Source organism: Sebastes umbrosus, chromosome 1, assembly GCF_015220745.1.
Source record: "Sebastes umbrosus isolate fSebUmb1 chromosome 1, fSebUmb1.pri, whole genome shotgun sequence".
Lineage (NCBI taxonomy): Eukaryota > Metazoa > Chordata > Actinopteri > Perciformes > Sebastidae > Sebastes > Sebastes umbrosus.
Genome location: NC_051269.1, coordinates 35,904,990 through 35,923,552, shown reverse-complemented (window position 1 = coordinate 35,923,552; position 18,563 = coordinate 35,904,990). Strand labels below are relative to the sequence as shown.

Genomic DNA, 18,563 nt, shown 5'->3' with positions numbered 1-18,563 from the left:
TCAGAGCGCAGTGGTGCCGTTTTCACATTGTGTCTGAAAGCGCCTTAACTGAGTAAGAGACGGAGAGAGTAATAAGCGAAAGAAATACTAAAGCAGGGCAAAAAATGAATGAATGAATGAAAACATGAATATTAGTGTATGTCAGAGAGTCACGCAAGTTCACTCAAGAGGGGTGAATTATTCAGTTTTCTTTCCTGAGAATTAAAAGTTGCCTATTTAGCAGAAAAATACTGTTGCAGTGTACTTATTATTTTGTTATTTTCATTCTTTAAAAGTCACCAGAATGCAGGAAACAAAGTCTCTGAAACTCAAAACACCCGCTTTGGTTTCAAAATCCTTCCTTTTTTTTCTAAGTCTCAAGGTTGGCAAGTACGATTGGATTTTAGTACTACAACCCAACGAGAAAGCCAAACAGTAGTTCGTCTGCAACGTACTAGAGTCACAGTTTTTGTTTAAGGAGTCAGTGGCATATGTGCCCGATGAAGGCATCAAGGGGAAACAGCAGTTGAAAAACAGAATGCTTTACAGACAGCGTCATCCGGCCCATTGTTCCCCCAACTGTGCACAGAGGGAAAGAGGAAAAGGGAAAGAGAGAAACCCGACGGGGAGAAGGAAAGCAGTGACCTTTCAGCACAAACTGCACACTGCAATCCAAACAGCGACAGGCTGTCAGATAATAGTGTGATAACAGATTTTGTATAAAACCACAGCTTCAGAAAAAAAGCAACCAGCAGAGTTTGAAAACAGACGACTGAGTTTGGCACTGCCGAAGGCTGCCGTTGATTCTAATTTTATTGGTTTGTTTTTCATTTCAGATGTAACATTAATTTGATTAACATTTGTTCCCTTCTTTTTTATGTCTTTTCTCAGAGTTTTTATGGTTATGGAGATCTGTTCGGTGAAACATGGAGAGCCTTCTCAGACTATGACATCATCCACTTGAAGACCTATGACTCAAAAAGAGTAGGTGTAAGGTTACCTCAGTGTAGTCATTGCATGCTCCTTCTATGAAAAGTTGTTGAAGTCAAGTATGGTTATTTGTGCATGTCCCTGGTGGTCTAGTGGTTAGGATTCGGCGCTCTCACCGCCGCGGCCCGGGTTCGATTCCCGGTCAGGGAACGTAGATTTTGGGGGCAGCAGTAGCTTAGTCCGTAGGGACTTGTCTTGAGAACCGGGGCGTCGCTGGTTCAGCTGGAGAGGTACCAGTTCACCTCCTGGGCACTGCCAGGGTGCCCATAAGCAAGGCACCAAACCCCCAAACTGCTCCCCGGGTGGTATATAGTTGCTGCCCTCTTCTCCTAATACTAGTTAAAGTATTTGCAGAGAGTAAATTTCACTGTGTGCTGTGTACAAAAAACAAATGTGTGTCAATAAAAGCTGATTTACATTTACATTAGAAATACCACCCAAATTGTTTGGTATACTTAGGGCGCTTTCACAAGCCAACATTTAGTCTGTTTTAATTGAACTCTTGTGCGGTTCGTTTGGACAGTTGTGAACGCAGTAATCGTACTCTGGTGTGGACCAAAGCAACCGGTCTGAGAATGCTCTCAAGAGGTGGTCTCAGACCGCTTCCAAGCAACCCAAAACGCAGGTTGTCTTCGCGGGCGTTTGTTGAGATGGACACAGATAAACGACAGGTTAACATGAGTGGGAGAAGACTGACCTGGACCTCTGCAGAAGTCCGATGTTTGCTTGACATCTGGGCAGAAGAAAACATACAGGATATGATAAAGTCCACAAAAATAGTGACTTTATAAAGTAAAAGTCTGCGATTCCCTGCATAGAAGTTGCAGCTCTCAAGATGAGAAAGATAAATTCACTCCTTCGTACATGCCCCTCAGAAAATGTTTTTTTTTTATTTGGTTCGCTTTAATTTGTGCACTGTGAAACCGAACCAAACTAAATAGAAAACGAACCAAAAGAATCAATTTCACTCTGATTCAGACTAGCCAAACGGACTATGGCTTGTGAAAACGCCTTTAGTCTATGAAAGCTAATTAAATCCTTTTAGAGTTTTGTTACAGACTCCCTGGACTGGGTTGAATGTTTACATCCTCTGGCAGCGTTGTGTTTGGTGTATCCACAAGCAGCAACACGGGTCTTGATGAAATATATCTCTAAGAAACTCTGAAATTAGTATGAAGAACCATGACTGAACTGATTAGAAATGTGCACCTCCTATAGACACTCTAATTCCCATCTAAACACTGGAGTGATCTCTGAGAAGAGCAGTTTGATATGTTGCTTATTCGTTCATATACAGTACACTCAGATCAACCAATGTTTTTGCATTTGAAGATGTCAAATAAGTATGCATGCATGTACAACACCGTGACATATACATAAACAGATTTCTGTGCCATGTTGTATGTTGTACTTCATTGATCTATTCACACTTGTCCACAGGTGTGTTTCAAAGATGCCTTCTTCTCCCTCCTCCCGAGAATGAGATACGGCCTCTTTTACAACACGCCTCTCGTAAGTTACCCCTCATGTATATGTGTGTGTATGATCTACTTTACATATGTATTTGCTTTGAACAAATTGCAATCTCTCATACGTAAAATGCAACCTTGTTTGTGTCTTCATTTATGTGTTTTTATCTCACGTTTTGTGATATATTCTTTTAATCATTTATTGGTCTTTCCTTCCCACATGCACAATGTTATCCGGTCTAGTCATAAACATGCAGTTCAGGCTCAAATATTTATGTGATGTATTCAAAAGCTCAGCCAGTGCTTACGTTATTTAAATGATAATTCCAAGGAGATTACTATAAAGATGATACCATGTAAATTTGTGTTGTCCTGTGGTTCCAGCCTTGAGATGTGAAATATTGATAGGTCAGCCTCAAGCTGATGCTTTTGATTGCCCCTGCAGCACATGTAATGTTTATATTCATGTGCTCACATTTACAGCTGCAGTGCAGCAGTGTATGTGTGAGATTCTTACATTTTAGAAATGCATAGGCTCATATGATATTCATTCCAGGGAGATTAGAAATATGTGTACAATTGTCAAATTCCTGGCGTGATACATATATTTCATCTCAACCCAACGCAATGCTCCAGTGTGGCCAGATTCAAATCACAGAATCGATTTTCTAAAAATACAATCTTTTTGCATGACTATATACAATCAAAATAATAATTTTAATACACTAGTATCAATTGAATGGATGTTAAAAGGAATTGCATAATATGCGAGAGAAATTGACACGTTCTGTGGTGTGTTGATGGCAGATCTCCGACTGCTACAGTGACGGGATGTTTAGGGCGTTCTCCCAGCACGTCCTCCATCGACTGAACATCCCGCAAGACGGGCCGAAGGTATGAAGAACATCTTTTAGGAAACACTCATCAACATGTGTTACTTTTATATTGTAATCTTGTTTATATACAGTACATAGGACGGACACAGTTTCATGAACACCTTTAAAATCCAATAAACGTCAATAGAGTAGTAGTAACAAATGCTATCTTAGCGAAACTTGCATTATAAGTTTTCTGCAGGTAATGACGGATCTCACTGGTAATCTTTCGGGCCTTATTTTTGGTGCTGTTAAGCATCTCAGTCAGTGTTGGTGACAGCATTGCCTCTTTGACAAAGCAGTTTTCCTGTTGCTGTTTGTTTTCATGACATTCTTATATCAATCAAGATCGTCGTACACAGACTGTTGGTGAAACAAGCCAGAAAGCATCATTATTGCAGTCAAGCAGTTTTCACATAATGGAGTACATAAAGGGGGCTTTCCCTGACCGGGAATCGAACCCGGGCCGCGGCGGTGAGAGCGCCGAATCCTAGCCACTAGACCATCAGGGAGCTTATTTGTTGATTGGTCCCATTTAGAGACAAATAGACCATAAAGCAGGGTATGCTTTAGGGCGTGGCTACCTTGTGCTTGACAGGTCACTACCATGGAGTTGTCCGTGTTTTCGTCTTACAACTTTAACTCTTTCACAGTGTGTTTTCAGTTCATGAAAGAAACATTTTGGTCTCCTAAAAATGTCTTATTCGGTATCCGGTTGTATTTAGCTCTACCCTCTCGTGTTGCTTCTGGCTGCAAATAACCACAATGGCTACAGCCTAAAACCAAGATGGCGACAGACAAAACGCTTAACTCGAGGCTTGGGTGACATCACGGTGATACACCCTCACGTGTTATACTGTATATACAGTTTACATGCTGTTATTAGTGTATGTTTTTATGACATTATCAAATCAATCAAGATTGTATTGTTATTATTACTGCAGTCAAGCAGTTTTCACATAATGGGGTACATAAAGGGAGCTTTCCCTGACCGGGAATCGAACCCGGGCCGCGGCGGTGAGAGCGCCGAATCCTAGCCACTAGACCATCAGGGAGCTTGTTTGATGATAGTAAACAGTAGTACTCCAACACATTCAGTCCCACCTGCTTGTGCAGGAATGCCTGTTTGGATAACGTATGAAGGGGTCACCTATATATCTATGAAATGGAAACAGTAGTGGGAACACAAGCACACATCTCTGCTAATCATCACCCTTTATCCTGGTTCAGTTTATTCTTTCTTTATCAGTTCAGCCATCACAACAATACTAACCAACAGCAAGCGTAACAGCAGTGTAAGAATAAGAGAAGAAAGAGAAAACACAATTCATTCAATCTGATCTGAATGTGAAAATGTTTTAAATTGACTATCACAGACTAGAAACCTCTCCAAGGTGTCCCCGTGCCCTCTGCCCAGCACCAATCTGAACGGGAGTAAAGCATGAATTAATTATTGAAGCCCAAAGGATAACTATGTTAGCCAGTCTCTTTGTTGAGAGCAAGATATCTCACCAGTTACTGGCCATATGTGGTAACCAGAAAATGATCTGTGATGATTTTGGTGATCTCTTAACTGGAGCTGCAACGAATAATTGATTTGTTGTCAACTATTTTATTAATCGCCAACTATTTTGAGAATCGATTAATCGGTTTGAGTAATTTTTTAAGAAAAAAGTCAAAATTCTCTGAAAGTAATTAACAGATTAATCGACAATGAAAATAATCGTTAATTGCAGTCCCAATTCCAACCCAGGCTACAGTGGTGAACTGCCATATAATGCGAAGCAATAGACCAGAAGTTTGTACATGTGTTGATTTAGTGTCCTTTAAAATAATTACCCAAACCTACATGATTGATAGGAGCCACTGGCACACAACAATAACAGGACTCTGAGTTATTCACTGCGATAGCTTGCCTATCTAAAGTCTCTTCAAGTTGACTGTCATCGCTTCCTCCAGTTATGAGTGGAAACCACTGGCTGCCTGGAAGGGAAGAAATCACAGGACTGGAAAATTGTCTGCAGTGTGAGCACTTTCTGGTCAATTAGCTTTAACATGTAAAACCATTAGTGGGGTTCTTCACATTATGTTCGTCATTGAATGGACTTACTGCATCTCCATAATTTTTATGTTGCTTCACAGAGAAGGCACGTTGTTATAGTAACTCAGTTCATTAATGCTCTAGTGTTTAGGATTTGATGCTCTCATCGCCAAAGGCCTGCGTGCCGGCATGGATAGATACTTGCTCTTGCTAGATGGATGTAGCTCAGTGGCTTGAGTGGGGTGTCCTGTAACCATAAAGTTGGCTGTTTGATACCCAGCAACTGCTGTCTGCGTGACTGAAATGCTAACACTGGTCTTACACGTCTCCTTTACCAGGACAGAAGGACAGTCGGTCTCCTAACACCCTGTCCAATTCGTTGTAAAAAGGGCAGCTTGCCCTTAAAGTCTTTTGCTTTCCTGAAAGCATTCTTCATGTGTTTTATTTTTGTTGGCATTGCTGCCAACTTCGACTATAACCATTCCCCTCCATCTTCACGGAAGAGAATCATCGAGTTTCCTTTGTACGGACTCTTTGGCCCAAATGGAAATGAGGCAGCGTGTTTCTTCTGTAGTCCAGCCACAGAAATCCATTTTGCGTTCTTTTGTTGTTCTTTTGTTGTTGCTGTTCTTCACTCTTTCTCTTCCTCTTCTCTTCTGTTGTTTTTTTGCCTGTTGTCGTTTAAAAAGACGCCGTTCGCGCGCAAATGAGTAGCCTACGTACTTCCGTTTACGCTGAGGACATAGGCGGGGCTTAATGTGGCCAAGACGCATTCCCGTACACGCTGCTAAAAGAATGTGGCCATATGTGGCCCAGATCACCTCTGAATGTGGTCTGAAAGATCCGATCTCAATACGTCTTGAGTACGTTCACACCTGTACTTAGAGCTGTCCACTTGTGATGCGATCACTGAGGATGCATGTTAATACCAGGTCTGAACAGGGCCTATAAAGGTGAAACCCCCTGTTGAAACTGACTCGCTAGACAGGGGTCTGGTATGGAAATAATTTTCTCAATACAGAGGTTACTGTTATGCAGACATGAAAGGAAATAATGATAATATATAAAAAGAATAAAACTAAGAGATACAAAACAAGCCTGGGCAAATCTTGCTATTATCCAAATGAAAGTTCAAACTGCGATTTTCATTACATTTTTATGTGATTTGATTAAAAATCGTGATATAATTCAAATGCAAAAGCCCCGAGCTTGCATTTTGACTCTCAAGTTGGGGCTGTGCTTTGTCTGCCAATCGGAGAATTAAAAAAGGAAAGTCAATTTCACATTAATTTTCATTCTAATTATGGCAGGGTTCGATTTTGGAACACACTGACGAAAACTTGTCTGTAGATTTGTCATTTACATTTGAATTTTTGGAAAGTAATGATGCAATTTTTTTGTACATCATTCACTTAAAAACTGTAAGTTAATTGAATTTGACTGAATGATGGTCAGTCCTGGACTTCCATAGTCCCACAGCAAGGCCTTCATTGTTCTAGTGGTTAGGATTTGACACTCTCACCGCTGCGGCCTGGGTTCAATTCCCGGTCAGGAAAATTCTTTTAAAGTTTGTGTCAAGCTGGATTTGAAACCTTGATAAGTGTTGTTCAGATCTCACGTCAACTATGCAGCTAGTCTGTGGAAGAAGCTGCACCCTTGATAAATTCAGCCGGTGTTTTTGTTATCTTGCTCCTCTTATTCTCTGAATATCGCTGAACATGTCATCATGTCCTCTCCTGTGAGTCTAAATCTAGACACACTTTGCTTTACTTGAATGCCTTGCAACACGTTAAATATTGGAGTAGTTTATTTTCATTTATTTATCTTTAAACTTATCCACAAGGGTCATGCTTATTTGTCTGTGATATACATGATTGATTCTGCTCTCATAAAATGCACAACAGACAATTAGGTGCCTTGTCTCATCGCCCTAAACAGTTCCACACACTGAGAAAGATAACACAGCGTTTTGTTACGTAAAAGCAACAAAACCTGAGCACCAGATCAGCAGAGACTGCTTGCAGGTTTGCTGATTTGTTACGCTCGTACCAAAATAGCATGAGTGAGAGGAGCAACTGGCACAGAGTGATAACAGAACTAAGTTTGCAAACAACTGTGAGATGTTGCTGTGATAAGTTGCAAGACTTTTGCGAGTTCAAATCACAGCATTGGAAAATAATGTATTAACGTTGTGCTAACTTTCTGGCTAATTTGACCTGGGAAAATCCAAAAATGTTCAACCAAGAATGGCTCTTCTCTTAGCATAGCAGCCGTGTGTTCCTGTGCGTTTAAACAGGAGTCCCTGGTGGTCTAGTGGTTAGGATTCGGCGCTCTCACCGCCGCGGCCCGGGTTCGATTCCCGGTCAGGGAACACCAAGTTTTTCGATTACCTGTCTGTGTAGTGCTGTGAATACGTCGGCCAAGTATGTGACAAAAACGGTTTGAACCTTTCCACCAGTGTCTGGTTACTGTAATGCCTATTTCTCACCTCAAATGTTCTCAGAAACATCTTGTAGTGTACTGTTTAGCTGTAAAATGAGAAAGTTTGTGACCCAGCAGCCATGTTGAGATAGGAAAGCTCTCTCTGAAATGACCTGTGATTGGCCATGAGGAGGTGCAGAAGTCTAGTTTTCTCTCAGAACACTTGAATTACAATATGCTGAAAGGTTATTATGGAATTTTTGCCCAATGATGCCAAAAATATTCTGCCTACTGAAGCTCTAAGTTTAAGTGATATGGGGGGCTGGATCAAAATTTGCGAGGGGCCGTATTTGGCCCCTGGGCCTCGAGTTTGACACGTGTTTTATTTTGAAGAGCAGAATGAGCAACCGTGTGCGATGGAGAGCCGAGTCACGACACTCACTACAACCACACTTCACTGTAGTTGATCTCATTAATACGATAAACTCGAGGAAAGAGCTCCTCACTGATTGTAGCCTTGTAGTTTCTGTACATGCGTAACTACTGTTCGTGCACGCTCACTTACAAATTACTGCCACCTCTTAACTCATCCTACATCTATAACTCTTCAGGTGTTTTATGATCCCAGTTTTGAGGTACTTGACTGTATCTTTACGACCAGCAAAGCCCGATAACTTCTTCCCTCCTCAGCAGCTCATTGGGTATTCATGGCCTTCACTGGAAATATGCTAAGAGGCTTTTCAGCGAGACATGGGGCTGCTGGCGATAGCAGGCCCGCGACTGAATGAGAGGTCTTCTCGGCCCTGACCCTCTCCCCAGCTCCTCCTTTCATCCCCAGATTAATGGCACAGCCGGAGACTCACACCGCTGCTTGTGTCCTATTCATCCGCCTCTACCGCCCCTCTCCTCCTATCTGCCCCTCGTCATCATTTGCTCAGGCCTGATCTTGCTCAGAATGGCATCGTTTTCAGTATTTGTAAAATATTTTTTAAAGTAGAAGAGAATAAACGAGGTCTGTGTTTAATACATACAGTGTGTGTCCACTGCTTGTTAATTGTGTACAGCAATTACTTCGCTTTAAGCATAGTGAAGTTATGATCCTTTTAGTGCCATATGTTTCAAATGTTGTCTCTTTTTGAACACAAGGTGGCAGTAGAAGAATATAGAAAATCCTAGTTCCATGCTGTATAAACTAATAAGAGCACATCAGAAAAGAAGATTCTACTTTAAAAAAAAAAATGCTTTATAATGTGATTTTATCTAATGCGTCCTCTCCTCTGTGCTGTATAAAAGAGACATTTTAAGTAGAGGCTTTTTTAGTTCCTTTGAATGAGCATCATGTTTTTCCCGGCCGCCTATCTTTTCTGTCCTTGGCTGATTGATTATTGGGTGCATTGCTGTTTTCAGGAGGGGCGTGTTCGTGTCACCCTGCTGGCTCGCAGCACAGAATACAGAAGGATATTAAACCAAGTGGAGGTGAGTGCAGCACCTCCCTCCCTCCCTCCTTCTTTCTGTCTCTTAACTTTCTTGCTCTTTTCCCTCCATCCTGTTCTGCCACCTGTCCTCCTTTTCCTTTCACTTTCCCTCTCTGTGTCTCTTTCTCTTTCTTCACTCCGTACAACTCCCTCACGCCCCTCAGCCCCTCCTTTCCACCATTGATTTACTGCCCACATCTGTTAAGTGCCTATTTAAAATCTTATTTGCTATAAACAGTACGAGTAAAAAAGGCTGGTGATTTATATGGTCGCTGCCCGTATTAGTTTGCTCTCTCATTGATCAGAGAACACGTCTCTCTGTTGTTGTTACAGCTGATAAATGCCCTCAAGACGGTGCCTTTACTGGAGGTCAACGTGGTGGACTACAAATACAAGTGAGTTATAGAGCTCTTGCCACATTACTACATGAACTATTCAGTGCTGCTTAGCATTGGTCCGGGGTGTAACAGTGTGCTGTATACGAATAAATAGCGTGTTGCCAGACACTTACAATTTAAGGAGTTACATAGGCTGCACTGGTCTAAACAATTTCTTAACAAAATATCCCCAAATATTGATCCCTCATGCGAACGTTGTGGTCATGTGCCAGCATCACTGACACATACGTTCTGGAGCTGTTCTTGTTTGTCGAACTATTGGAGAAGTATTTTTCATACTTTGTCTCAGGTATTGAATAGAAATGTTGATTTAGACTCTCTAACAGCTGTCTTTGATGTTATAGATGCTAAGGTGAGGAAAACTAGTTCAATATGATAACATTTGTTAGTCTGCTGGCACACAGATTAATACTGGCAGCAGCCCCTACTCATGCAGACTGGCTGAGAAAAGTGATGACGCATTTAGATTTAGATAAAAATAAAATTCTCATTAAAAAGACAGGAGGGTAACTTCTACAAAATATGGTCACCTCATTACGCGTTTCCCCACTTACTCTTTAGTCACACTTGATTATAGAAACATACAGATACACCAATTGGTTCGTTGACGAGGGTATACGGCATCCACCCCCTTTTTTATTATTATTTATTTCATTTAGTTTCACTTTTTTTTATTCTATACAGCTCAGTCAAATCAGCACGGCATGGTTTAACCATGATTAGTTCAAAATGTACCGTAAAAGGAGATTTGTCAAGTATTTAATACTCTTATCAACATGGGAGTGGACAAATATGCTGCTTTATGTAAATGTATGTATATATTTATTATTGGAAATCAATTAACAACTCGCCAAAATTTAGCATAAGTTTGGAGCGTTATTTAACCTCCTTCTACAACCTAAGAATTGCAAGTTAAAGAAATTAGTGTTATTATCGTGTTAACTTTGACAGCCCAAATATTATCATATTAATATATATATAATTGTTGGCAATACACTTTTCTGTGAACTGTAAATTTGTATTATATATGACAGATTGTTTATTACAAAAATTGTGTAATTATAATTTTTATACTTTGTATGACCTCGTGTTGAGAGTTGCGTTTTACAAGATTCAGTTGTTAAAAGCACAATAAAAACAGTGTTAAAAAAAAAAAAAAAAAAAGTGTTAAATTGTGTGATAATGACAGTGTTTACACAACGGAGATGATTGACGTGTGACTCCCCTGTCTGCCTCTCAGGGATGTTCCCTTCCTGGCGCAGCTGAGGATCACCCACAACTCTGACATCTTTATAGGGATGCACGGGGCGGGTCTCACACACCTCCTCTTCCTCCCTGACTGGGCTGTCATCTTTGAGCTGTGAGTGACACTTTTTTGTCGGCCTGTGTGTGTGTGTTTGTGAGTGAAAGACAGAGAGGAGGGGGACGAGCAGGGAAAGCGACGGCAGCGTGCTGCGCCCAAAGTACCCCTCAGACACTCGGTGTATGACTGTGAAATACTGTCTAATTAACCAGGCATTCATCACACCTGGCTGCTCTGGGTAGACGAGCTGATTGGAATATGTGCATGTGTCGGAGTGTTTTGTGTGCATTGTTGGTGAGTGACACAGAGTGAGAGTACTGTTCATACAGCAAGAGAGAGAGAGAGAGAGAGAGAGAGAGATGGAGCAAGAAAGAGTGAAAGTGAGGCAGACCGAGGAGAGCGAGAGATAAAGTGTTTGCATCTGTCCCTCCCAGATATAATTGTCAGGATGAGAGCTGCTATCGAGATTTGGCTCGGCTGCGGGGCATTCGATACGTGACTTGGCAGAAAATGGACAAAGTGCTCCCACAGGACAAGGTAGGGGAAACTCCCGTAGCAGACATTAGCTACCCGGCACCTCAGCGTGAGCCTCCTCCATTCAACTACCTACACACGCTCTCACACACGCATTTAATTACGTTCAATTACAGGCACAGCTGAACAAACGTACAGACTTCATTTCTCACGCTTTTTACGTGTCCGTTTAATGTATACACTTTTTTTCTATCGCTTTCCCTCAGGGTCACCATCCAACCCTCGGGGACCATCCCAAGTTCACCAACTACTCCTTTGACGTGGGGGAGTTCATGCGCCTCGTGCTGGAGGCAGCTGATTACGTCACACACCATCCCAAATGGCAGCGTCGCACCCTTCACGATGAACTCTAGAGTCTCTGTGAGTGTGGGACACAGACATCTCTGCCGCTGAAGAACTTTTTAACATGAGCTGTTTGTTCTCTTCACATTTTTTTTAAAGTTATCTTATCCATCAGTGGTTCCGGTTGAGTGTTTTGTCACCTCCTGTCCGCTGCTTTGATAGGTCTGGATGAGTGAAAGCAATGTGGCGGACAACTCGGGAGGGGTTGAATAGCTTCCACCAGCTCCATTAGTGTCAAATCAGTTAAAGGACGAGGCGCGTGCAGTCGCAGCATCTGGAGAGCGATAAGATGTGTCCTATGTTTCTTCATTACCTCCGCTGCGTCTACTTCATTCCACGCCGACAAAGTTAGCTAATGAGCAGCTGTTACGGCGTCCCTTCACACGCGACATCTTGTCACATTTGATCAGTGTCTCCTTGACGCCAGCCTCTTCAGAGCTGTTGACAATCACACCAGAGTTTACTGAGCACATGCAGCACACACCGGCCTAATATGCTGTGCAGTACTCACATGCTGGATTCATGCATATAGACTTTTAGTTTGACATATAATTAAAGTTATGCTCATCACAAACACCCTAAAAGTAATAGACAGACAAGAGGGACTTTTATATCAGTATTAGCGTTCGTATGTGTGCAACTACAGCAATACTTTTAAACACACTAAACATTACTAACATTAAGTACTTTCAAGTATTTGTCAGTAAAATTCAACACTCCATTGTTTCATGTAATATGATGAAAAATAATGTTTACTATTGTTCCCTAAATATCAAAAATATCAGGCAGACTTTTTAAATGTATCTTTTATTTTTGTGTCTTTATGTACAGTTTACATGGTCTTCTTTTATAATCGTAACATTTATTATTTAAAAGAATGTATGTCTTGTTGGTTTGATACAGATGTCTGTTTTTATTATTAATTCCTTTGCATTTTACCAAAGGAAATATATTGTGGTCAAATAACAAGGGTGCTGCTGTTGTTTGTTACCTTTCCGAAAATATCTTGAATGCTGTTTGTTTTGTATTTTACACGTCTAAAATGGAATGAGCACAATTTTGCATGCAGTCTGACGCAATGCACAGGAGTATTTTTAAGCGTTCAGATCATTTTTCGTGTTTTCTCGGCCTCTCCTTGAGCTTGATGTTTTATTTATCGATGAAACCGTGTTGAACTCAATCCGGACCTTTTTTGGGTCAGGGCTTGTATAGGCGATTTCATATTCAGAAGCCGTGTAATATTATGAAATAAATAATTCCTAAAAAAAATGCTGAAGCATATCTTCCTGTCTGTGCCGGCCACATTAGGCATCAGAGATTTAATTCATCTTAATTTAATCAATCATCTTTTGAAGTCTGACCTTGGAGGGGGGAAAAGTGAAGCCTCTGTCCTGCCGGTTCTTGCTGACACCAGACAGCTCTTTGCTGCGGGTTTCATTATTTTAGTGAGTTCAGGTCTGAGGAGGGAGAGGGCTCTTCGCAAAAGGGCACTAGTCCAGTTTTTACTGTCACTATAATAAATCTGGATGACCTCAAAAAAACTACTACATGAACAGTGATGCATCACAGCCACGAGGGGGCAGTACAACACCACACATGAGGACCAAATCATCACCCTGCGTGGTGTGATCCTCTCTGACAGACTTGTTCCAAACAGTGCAGAGAGTGAGAGCAATTTATTCACAAATATATCCAATGGGTCATAAGAAGTCAGTGTTTGTTTAAGTGTATTTTTGCTCCAATATCACACAAGTTGGATGTCAGCAGCTCCTCCTCTCCTCCTTTTTTGCGGATGTTGTGTCTGAACTTTCGGGAGTATTGACAGACACCGGGCCTGTCTGGGATGGACACTATTTATGGCCCTGCTCGGGTTACTGCCAGTGACCTCGTAAAGAAATGAAGAATCTCTATGCAGTGGGTGGGGGGGATCAAAAGCAGAGGAACCAAGATGTCTGCTCTCATTAACCTTCATGGAGGCTCCAAATCGATGACCCAAAGTCCTGTTTGTTTTTGCGTAAAGAAATGCCTGCTGGATTCATCCAAAATGGAGCAAAGAGAAGACGCATCGGAACGCACCTTTTGACTTAAAGGTCCCATATTATGCTCATTTTCAGGTTCATACTTGTATTCTGTGTTTCTACTAGAACATGTTTACATGCTGTAATGTTAAAAAAAAACTTTATTTTCCTCATACTGTCTGCCTGAATATGCCTGTATTTACCCTTCTGTCTGAAACGCTCCGTTTTAGTGCATTTTGACGGAATTGCGACGGAATTTTAACAGAATTGCGTTGCTAGACAATAGTTTGGGTCCATGTGTACTTCCTGTCAGCTGATGTCATTCGCATACACTGCAACCAGGAATAAACTGGAACACATTTAGAATGTTTATGTTTAAAATTGTATCTAAATATTGTATATTCGTGACATCACAAATGGGCAGAAATCCTGACAGCTTGTTTCAAATGCAGAGTTTCTGATTACGGGCTGTGTGTTTATTTCCCTGTTGATTGAGTGTTTCGATACGTTCACAGTATTTATATAGGACTTAAGCCGGCTTTATAATAAAAAAAAAACATGAAAATCACACTTTTTTATAATATGGGACCTTTAAAGTATAAAGCGTGAGGAAACACAGTATAAAAAGTCTGAAGTGCAAAACCATCTCCGCTGTGTGTGGTCCTTGTGTGCACAGTATAACCTTATACATGCTCCATTTTGGCCACCAGGGCGCAGGCTTTACTTCTCCAACATATCATCATTGAACAGGCCACACATTTGCTGCCTCAGGCCTGCTGGAAGTTTAGCCATGTTTGGGGTGACCTTATTTAGTCGTGCAGTGGGTAATCGTGTCTTTTCCTCCACAAATGTTTTCATGTCTGTCGCCCTTAATGCAGACAAACCTGCGCAGAGAAGAACAGGACAGGACAGGAGAGCTGATAGAAGAAAAGGCTGAGGTTTAATCACTGAGCTGGAAGCTGTGAGTAAAGTCATTATCACATCTGAGCCGTGATTCACACTTCAGAATTAGGAGGAGTTTTTTTTTTTAGTTTTAATACAGATTTGGTTTCAAATCATGAGATATCTCACAGCTGCTTTGTCTGACTGTTAGTGTCCTAATTTAGTTTGTCTGACATTCCCACTGGAACAGCCAGGACAGCAGTTTCAATCTGAACTTTCTGCTCCTTCCTTAACCAACTGTGTGTTCCTCAGCAACATAAATATATTGGCTTTACTTCTTTAATAATCACCCAAAGCTGATTTTTTTACAGCCAGTTTATCTTTTGTGTTTTGATCTCATTTATCTCCACAAAGACAAACAATCACAACCTGCTCATCTTACCTTGGCCACTTTTCCAGGCGCCTCGAAGGAAAACTGTGTCTCTCAGATGGATTAATGCAGGAATATCGATTCAAGGAGGAAGAAATATGCCTCAAGTTATGAGCAGATATTTCCTTAATGTTTTTTTTTTCTCCCCTGGGTGATGATTATTGGGGGAATAATCCCAGAGGAGATCCTATAACCCTTCTCCTCTGATACATGACACGTCAAGAGGACTTAATATACTTTTACCTTTTGCACAATATAACAGGATGAATCTGCAACCTTTAACTTGCCATTCCTGCACACTGATACATACTGTGAAACATGTTAAGAAAACAGATGGCTGTGTAACAACTAGACATGCAATGGGAAGTAAATTAAATTTCACACCGCTCCACCTCACACTTTCAAGTCTGCGTTGACGTCACATGATGTGGTTTCCTCCGATCCTACCTGCCTCTCCTCGGAGGATGGATAGATGAGATAAGTGCTGTGGGCTGTTGCATCCATTAGCTGTCTCACTTTAAGATAAAAGGCCTCCGATCCCAGTTGCGACACACAGGTTCAGTAGACACACAACCACTTGCCGGTGCAGACAGGATGTATTATGTTTTATCAACTTTTCTGCTGCTCTTTTTTCCTTCACTTACACACTCTGCACAGTTCATCTATATTTTTTATTTTGTGTGCAAACTGGATTTGCTTCTTGACAGCAAAGTAAGGCACACAGTGACAGGACAGTCTGGAGCTGTCCAGCGTCCTGGATTTACATGCAGCGCATCTGTCCATGGTGCTGAAACTAGAGGATCTTCACTTGCATGTGTTTTTAATGTGAATCCTGCAACTAAAAGGCTGCATGTACCTCAGTCCTGGTGATCACACGTCAATGACTAATCTGTTCTAAATCAAACAGATCGATTTGTATATAGATTGAAGCCTAAATGAGTGAGGTTGAAAATGACTTTTTCCACTCATGCACAGGCAGCAACGTCTGTCCATGGTGCTGAAACTACAGGATCTTCACTTGCATGTGTTTTTAATCTGAATCCTGCAACTAAAAAGGCTGCATGTATTTCAGTCCTGGTGATCACATGTCAATGACTAATCTGTTCCAAAACAGACAGATCGATTTGTATATAGATTCAAGCCTAAATGAGTGGGTTGAAAATGACTTTTTCCACTCATGCACTTGCAGCAAATAAAGGCTGGACATAGTGCCAGACAAGATTACTTTAAGTGCTCCATGTTGTAGTGTTGAAATTCACTACATTTCATAGTTCATTGCTCTTTTTTACGCACGTATCTTTAAACTACTTCCAATAAAAAAAACTCTCTCCATGTGGCCCATGCAGCAATGCCTGCGAGAAGACAACAAGGAAGACATGAGAACGTATCGGATCCTCCTCACCTTGGGTCGTTAGCAGACATCGACCTCCTCTAAGTCTTAACGACTGCAAATACACAGCGCAAAGCAATCAATCGCCATCAACACACTAGAATATTCTAGGGACGGAGTAATTGATAGGCTGTCTCCTGGTGCGTAACGGAGAGGCGGCGGTGATTAAATCCTGTTTAACATCGCGGTGGGAGGGTGGTGGTGGATGGGTGGAGGTGGGGGGGTTAGATTTACACCAACCAGCGCGTACAGAAGCGAGTATTGATATCCAGACACCATCTGTAACATGATCGAAGTGGAGAGGCGAGGTGGGCTATTATGTGATGATGATGAGGAGGAAGGGGGTCGTCGAGCACCTGTCAGTCATCAGACCCTTCCTCAACTCAATTGAAGTGTAAGATATGACCTCCAGTCTGTGATCACTATCAGAGAAACTCCCACCAATCTGAGCCAAAATCAATATACTTTCAGGGATCTTGTACTCTTAACTTATAGGAAGAATATGCAAAATGTATGGCAATGTTAAACGGTGCATGACCAAGTGTGCACCCAAAATACTCCATCTGTAACATGATCGAAGTGGAGAGGCGAGATGGGCTATTATGTGATGAGGAGGAGGAGGAGGGTCGTCGAGCAGCTGTCAGTCATCAGACCCTTCCTCAACTCAAGTGGTGGAAATTGAAGTGTCATATATGACCTCCAGTCTGTGATCACTATTTGTGAAACTCCAACCAATCCGAGCCAAAATCAATATACTTTCAGGGGTCTTGTACTCTTAATTTAGGAAGAATATGCACAATTTTACAAAAATGAAAAAAGTGGAAAAAAATGAAAGTCGTAATTATGTTCTTTAAAAATTTGAATGATCTTTAAAATCCGGACTCACTAGTGAGAGAGACCAATCTAGGAGGATGACTAGTAGAACATGACAAGCAACCACATTTTTTTCATCACAACTCACAACTCACAGACATCAATGTGAAACATATATTTACTTTTCCTTATTATGCCATGATCACATTAGTGGTTGTTTATGTAAATGTGTTATAAGGAGAGGCGGTTATGTTTCCATTTGGTTTAGGGAGGGCAATGTTAAACAGTGCATGACCAGGTGTGCACCCAAAAATACTCCATCTGTTGGGTCTAAGTCATTGCAACTTGGACGTTTTAAGACTCTTTGGAACAAGCAATAAAAAGTGGAAATGTCCTGTCAAATATTCCACAATGACGAATTAAACATGAACTCTTTGCAGTCTAAGAATGTGTCCCATCTCTCCTTGGACATCTCCATCTCTCCATCCTTTCCCCCTCCATCCCAACAGTCCAGGCTACTTGTAAACTACATGACATCAGTGAGGAAAAGAGGGGGTGTACTGTGGAGCTGGTGAACTGGGCGGGCGCTGTTGCACGTGTTCTGAATGGGGAAGACGAGCTCGCATCGCATTTCTCATGTCCAATCGATCCCTGCTCGGGAGGAGCGACGAGGAGCGCAACTATCACTCCTGCATCACTATACACCATCACTCTCATCAGGACCACTATACACCATCACTCTCATCAGCATCACTTTTAACGCCTCTGCGTGACAGAGAGTCAGCGCGTGCAGGGAGATGAACTTGTGTGGAGTGTTCAGCTCTTTGGTGTCTCTTTGGAGGGATTACGCACTTTTCATCACTTTCTCCTCGTTTTGAGGAGGTGGGACGCGGCAGGCAAGATCATCATGGCACGCTGGAGCTGGAGCGCATCGTTATCGCTCCGGAGGGCTGGAGCTCTGGCGCGGCATCAGTAGCCCTCCTCTTCATCACCTCCCTGCTGCTTCTTGTGTGTGTGTGTTTTTACGCGCAAGGCTCCGGGAAACTGGACTCAAAAAGGATTGTTAGTGGAAAACACAAAAAAAATCAGTGGAGGAGAAAAGTGTCTCTCCTGTCTCACCTGGATCCTTTACAATCCCCCCTGTGATCATGACATCGAGTTTATAGATTTGGGTAAGGTGGTGTTTTTTTTTTATTTTATTCA

The 18,563-nt window shown here is 41.7% G+C and overlaps 1 protein-coding gene and 4 non-coding genes across 7 annotated transcripts in view; 3 read left to right on the top strand and 2 right to left on the bottom strand.

The window, feature by feature from the left end:
- The window catches only part of eogt (EGF domain-specific O-linked N-acetylglucosamine (GlcNAc) transferase), a 29,761-nt gene extending 14,928 nt beyond the window's left edge, over window positions 1–14,833 (top strand). For 2 of the 3 annotated variants that reach the window (XM_037779491.1, XM_037779502.1), the window contains exons 9-16: window positions 871–963; window positions 2,410–2,481; window positions 3,246–3,332; window positions 9,183–9,251; window positions 9,584–9,645; window positions 10,889–11,008; window positions 11,386–11,488; window positions 11,692–13,096. In XM_037779491.1, coding sequence (XP_037635419.1) covers window positions 871–963; window positions 2,410–2,481; window positions 3,246–3,332; window positions 9,183–9,251; window positions 9,584–9,645; window positions 10,889–11,008; window positions 11,386–11,488; window positions 11,692–11,838 — 753 coding nt within the window. In that variant the 3' untranslated portion in view covers window positions 11,839–13,096. Of the gene's footprint in view, window positions 1–870; window positions 964–2,409; window positions 2,482–3,245; window positions 3,333–9,182; window positions 9,252–9,583; window positions 9,646–10,888; window positions 11,009–11,385; window positions 11,489–11,691; window positions 13,097–14,723 lie in introns of those variants that run through there. The other variant, XM_037779511.1, reaches the window with a different exon arrangement.
- Window positions 1,048–1,119, top strand: trnae-cuc. Its single transcript has one exon. It is a non-coding gene; the product is annotated as a tRNA-Glu (tRNA).
- Window positions 3,754–3,825, bottom strand: trnae-cuc. Its single transcript has one exon. It is a non-coding gene; the product is annotated as a tRNA-Glu (tRNA).
- On the bottom strand, window positions 4,297–4,368 carry trnae-cuc. Its single transcript has one exon. It is a non-coding gene; the product is annotated as a tRNA-Glu (tRNA).
- Window positions 7,654–7,725, top strand: trnae-cuc. The gene has a single exon. It is a non-coding gene; the product is annotated as a tRNA-Glu (tRNA).
- Window positions 14,834–18,563: the final 3,730 nt, after the last annotated feature.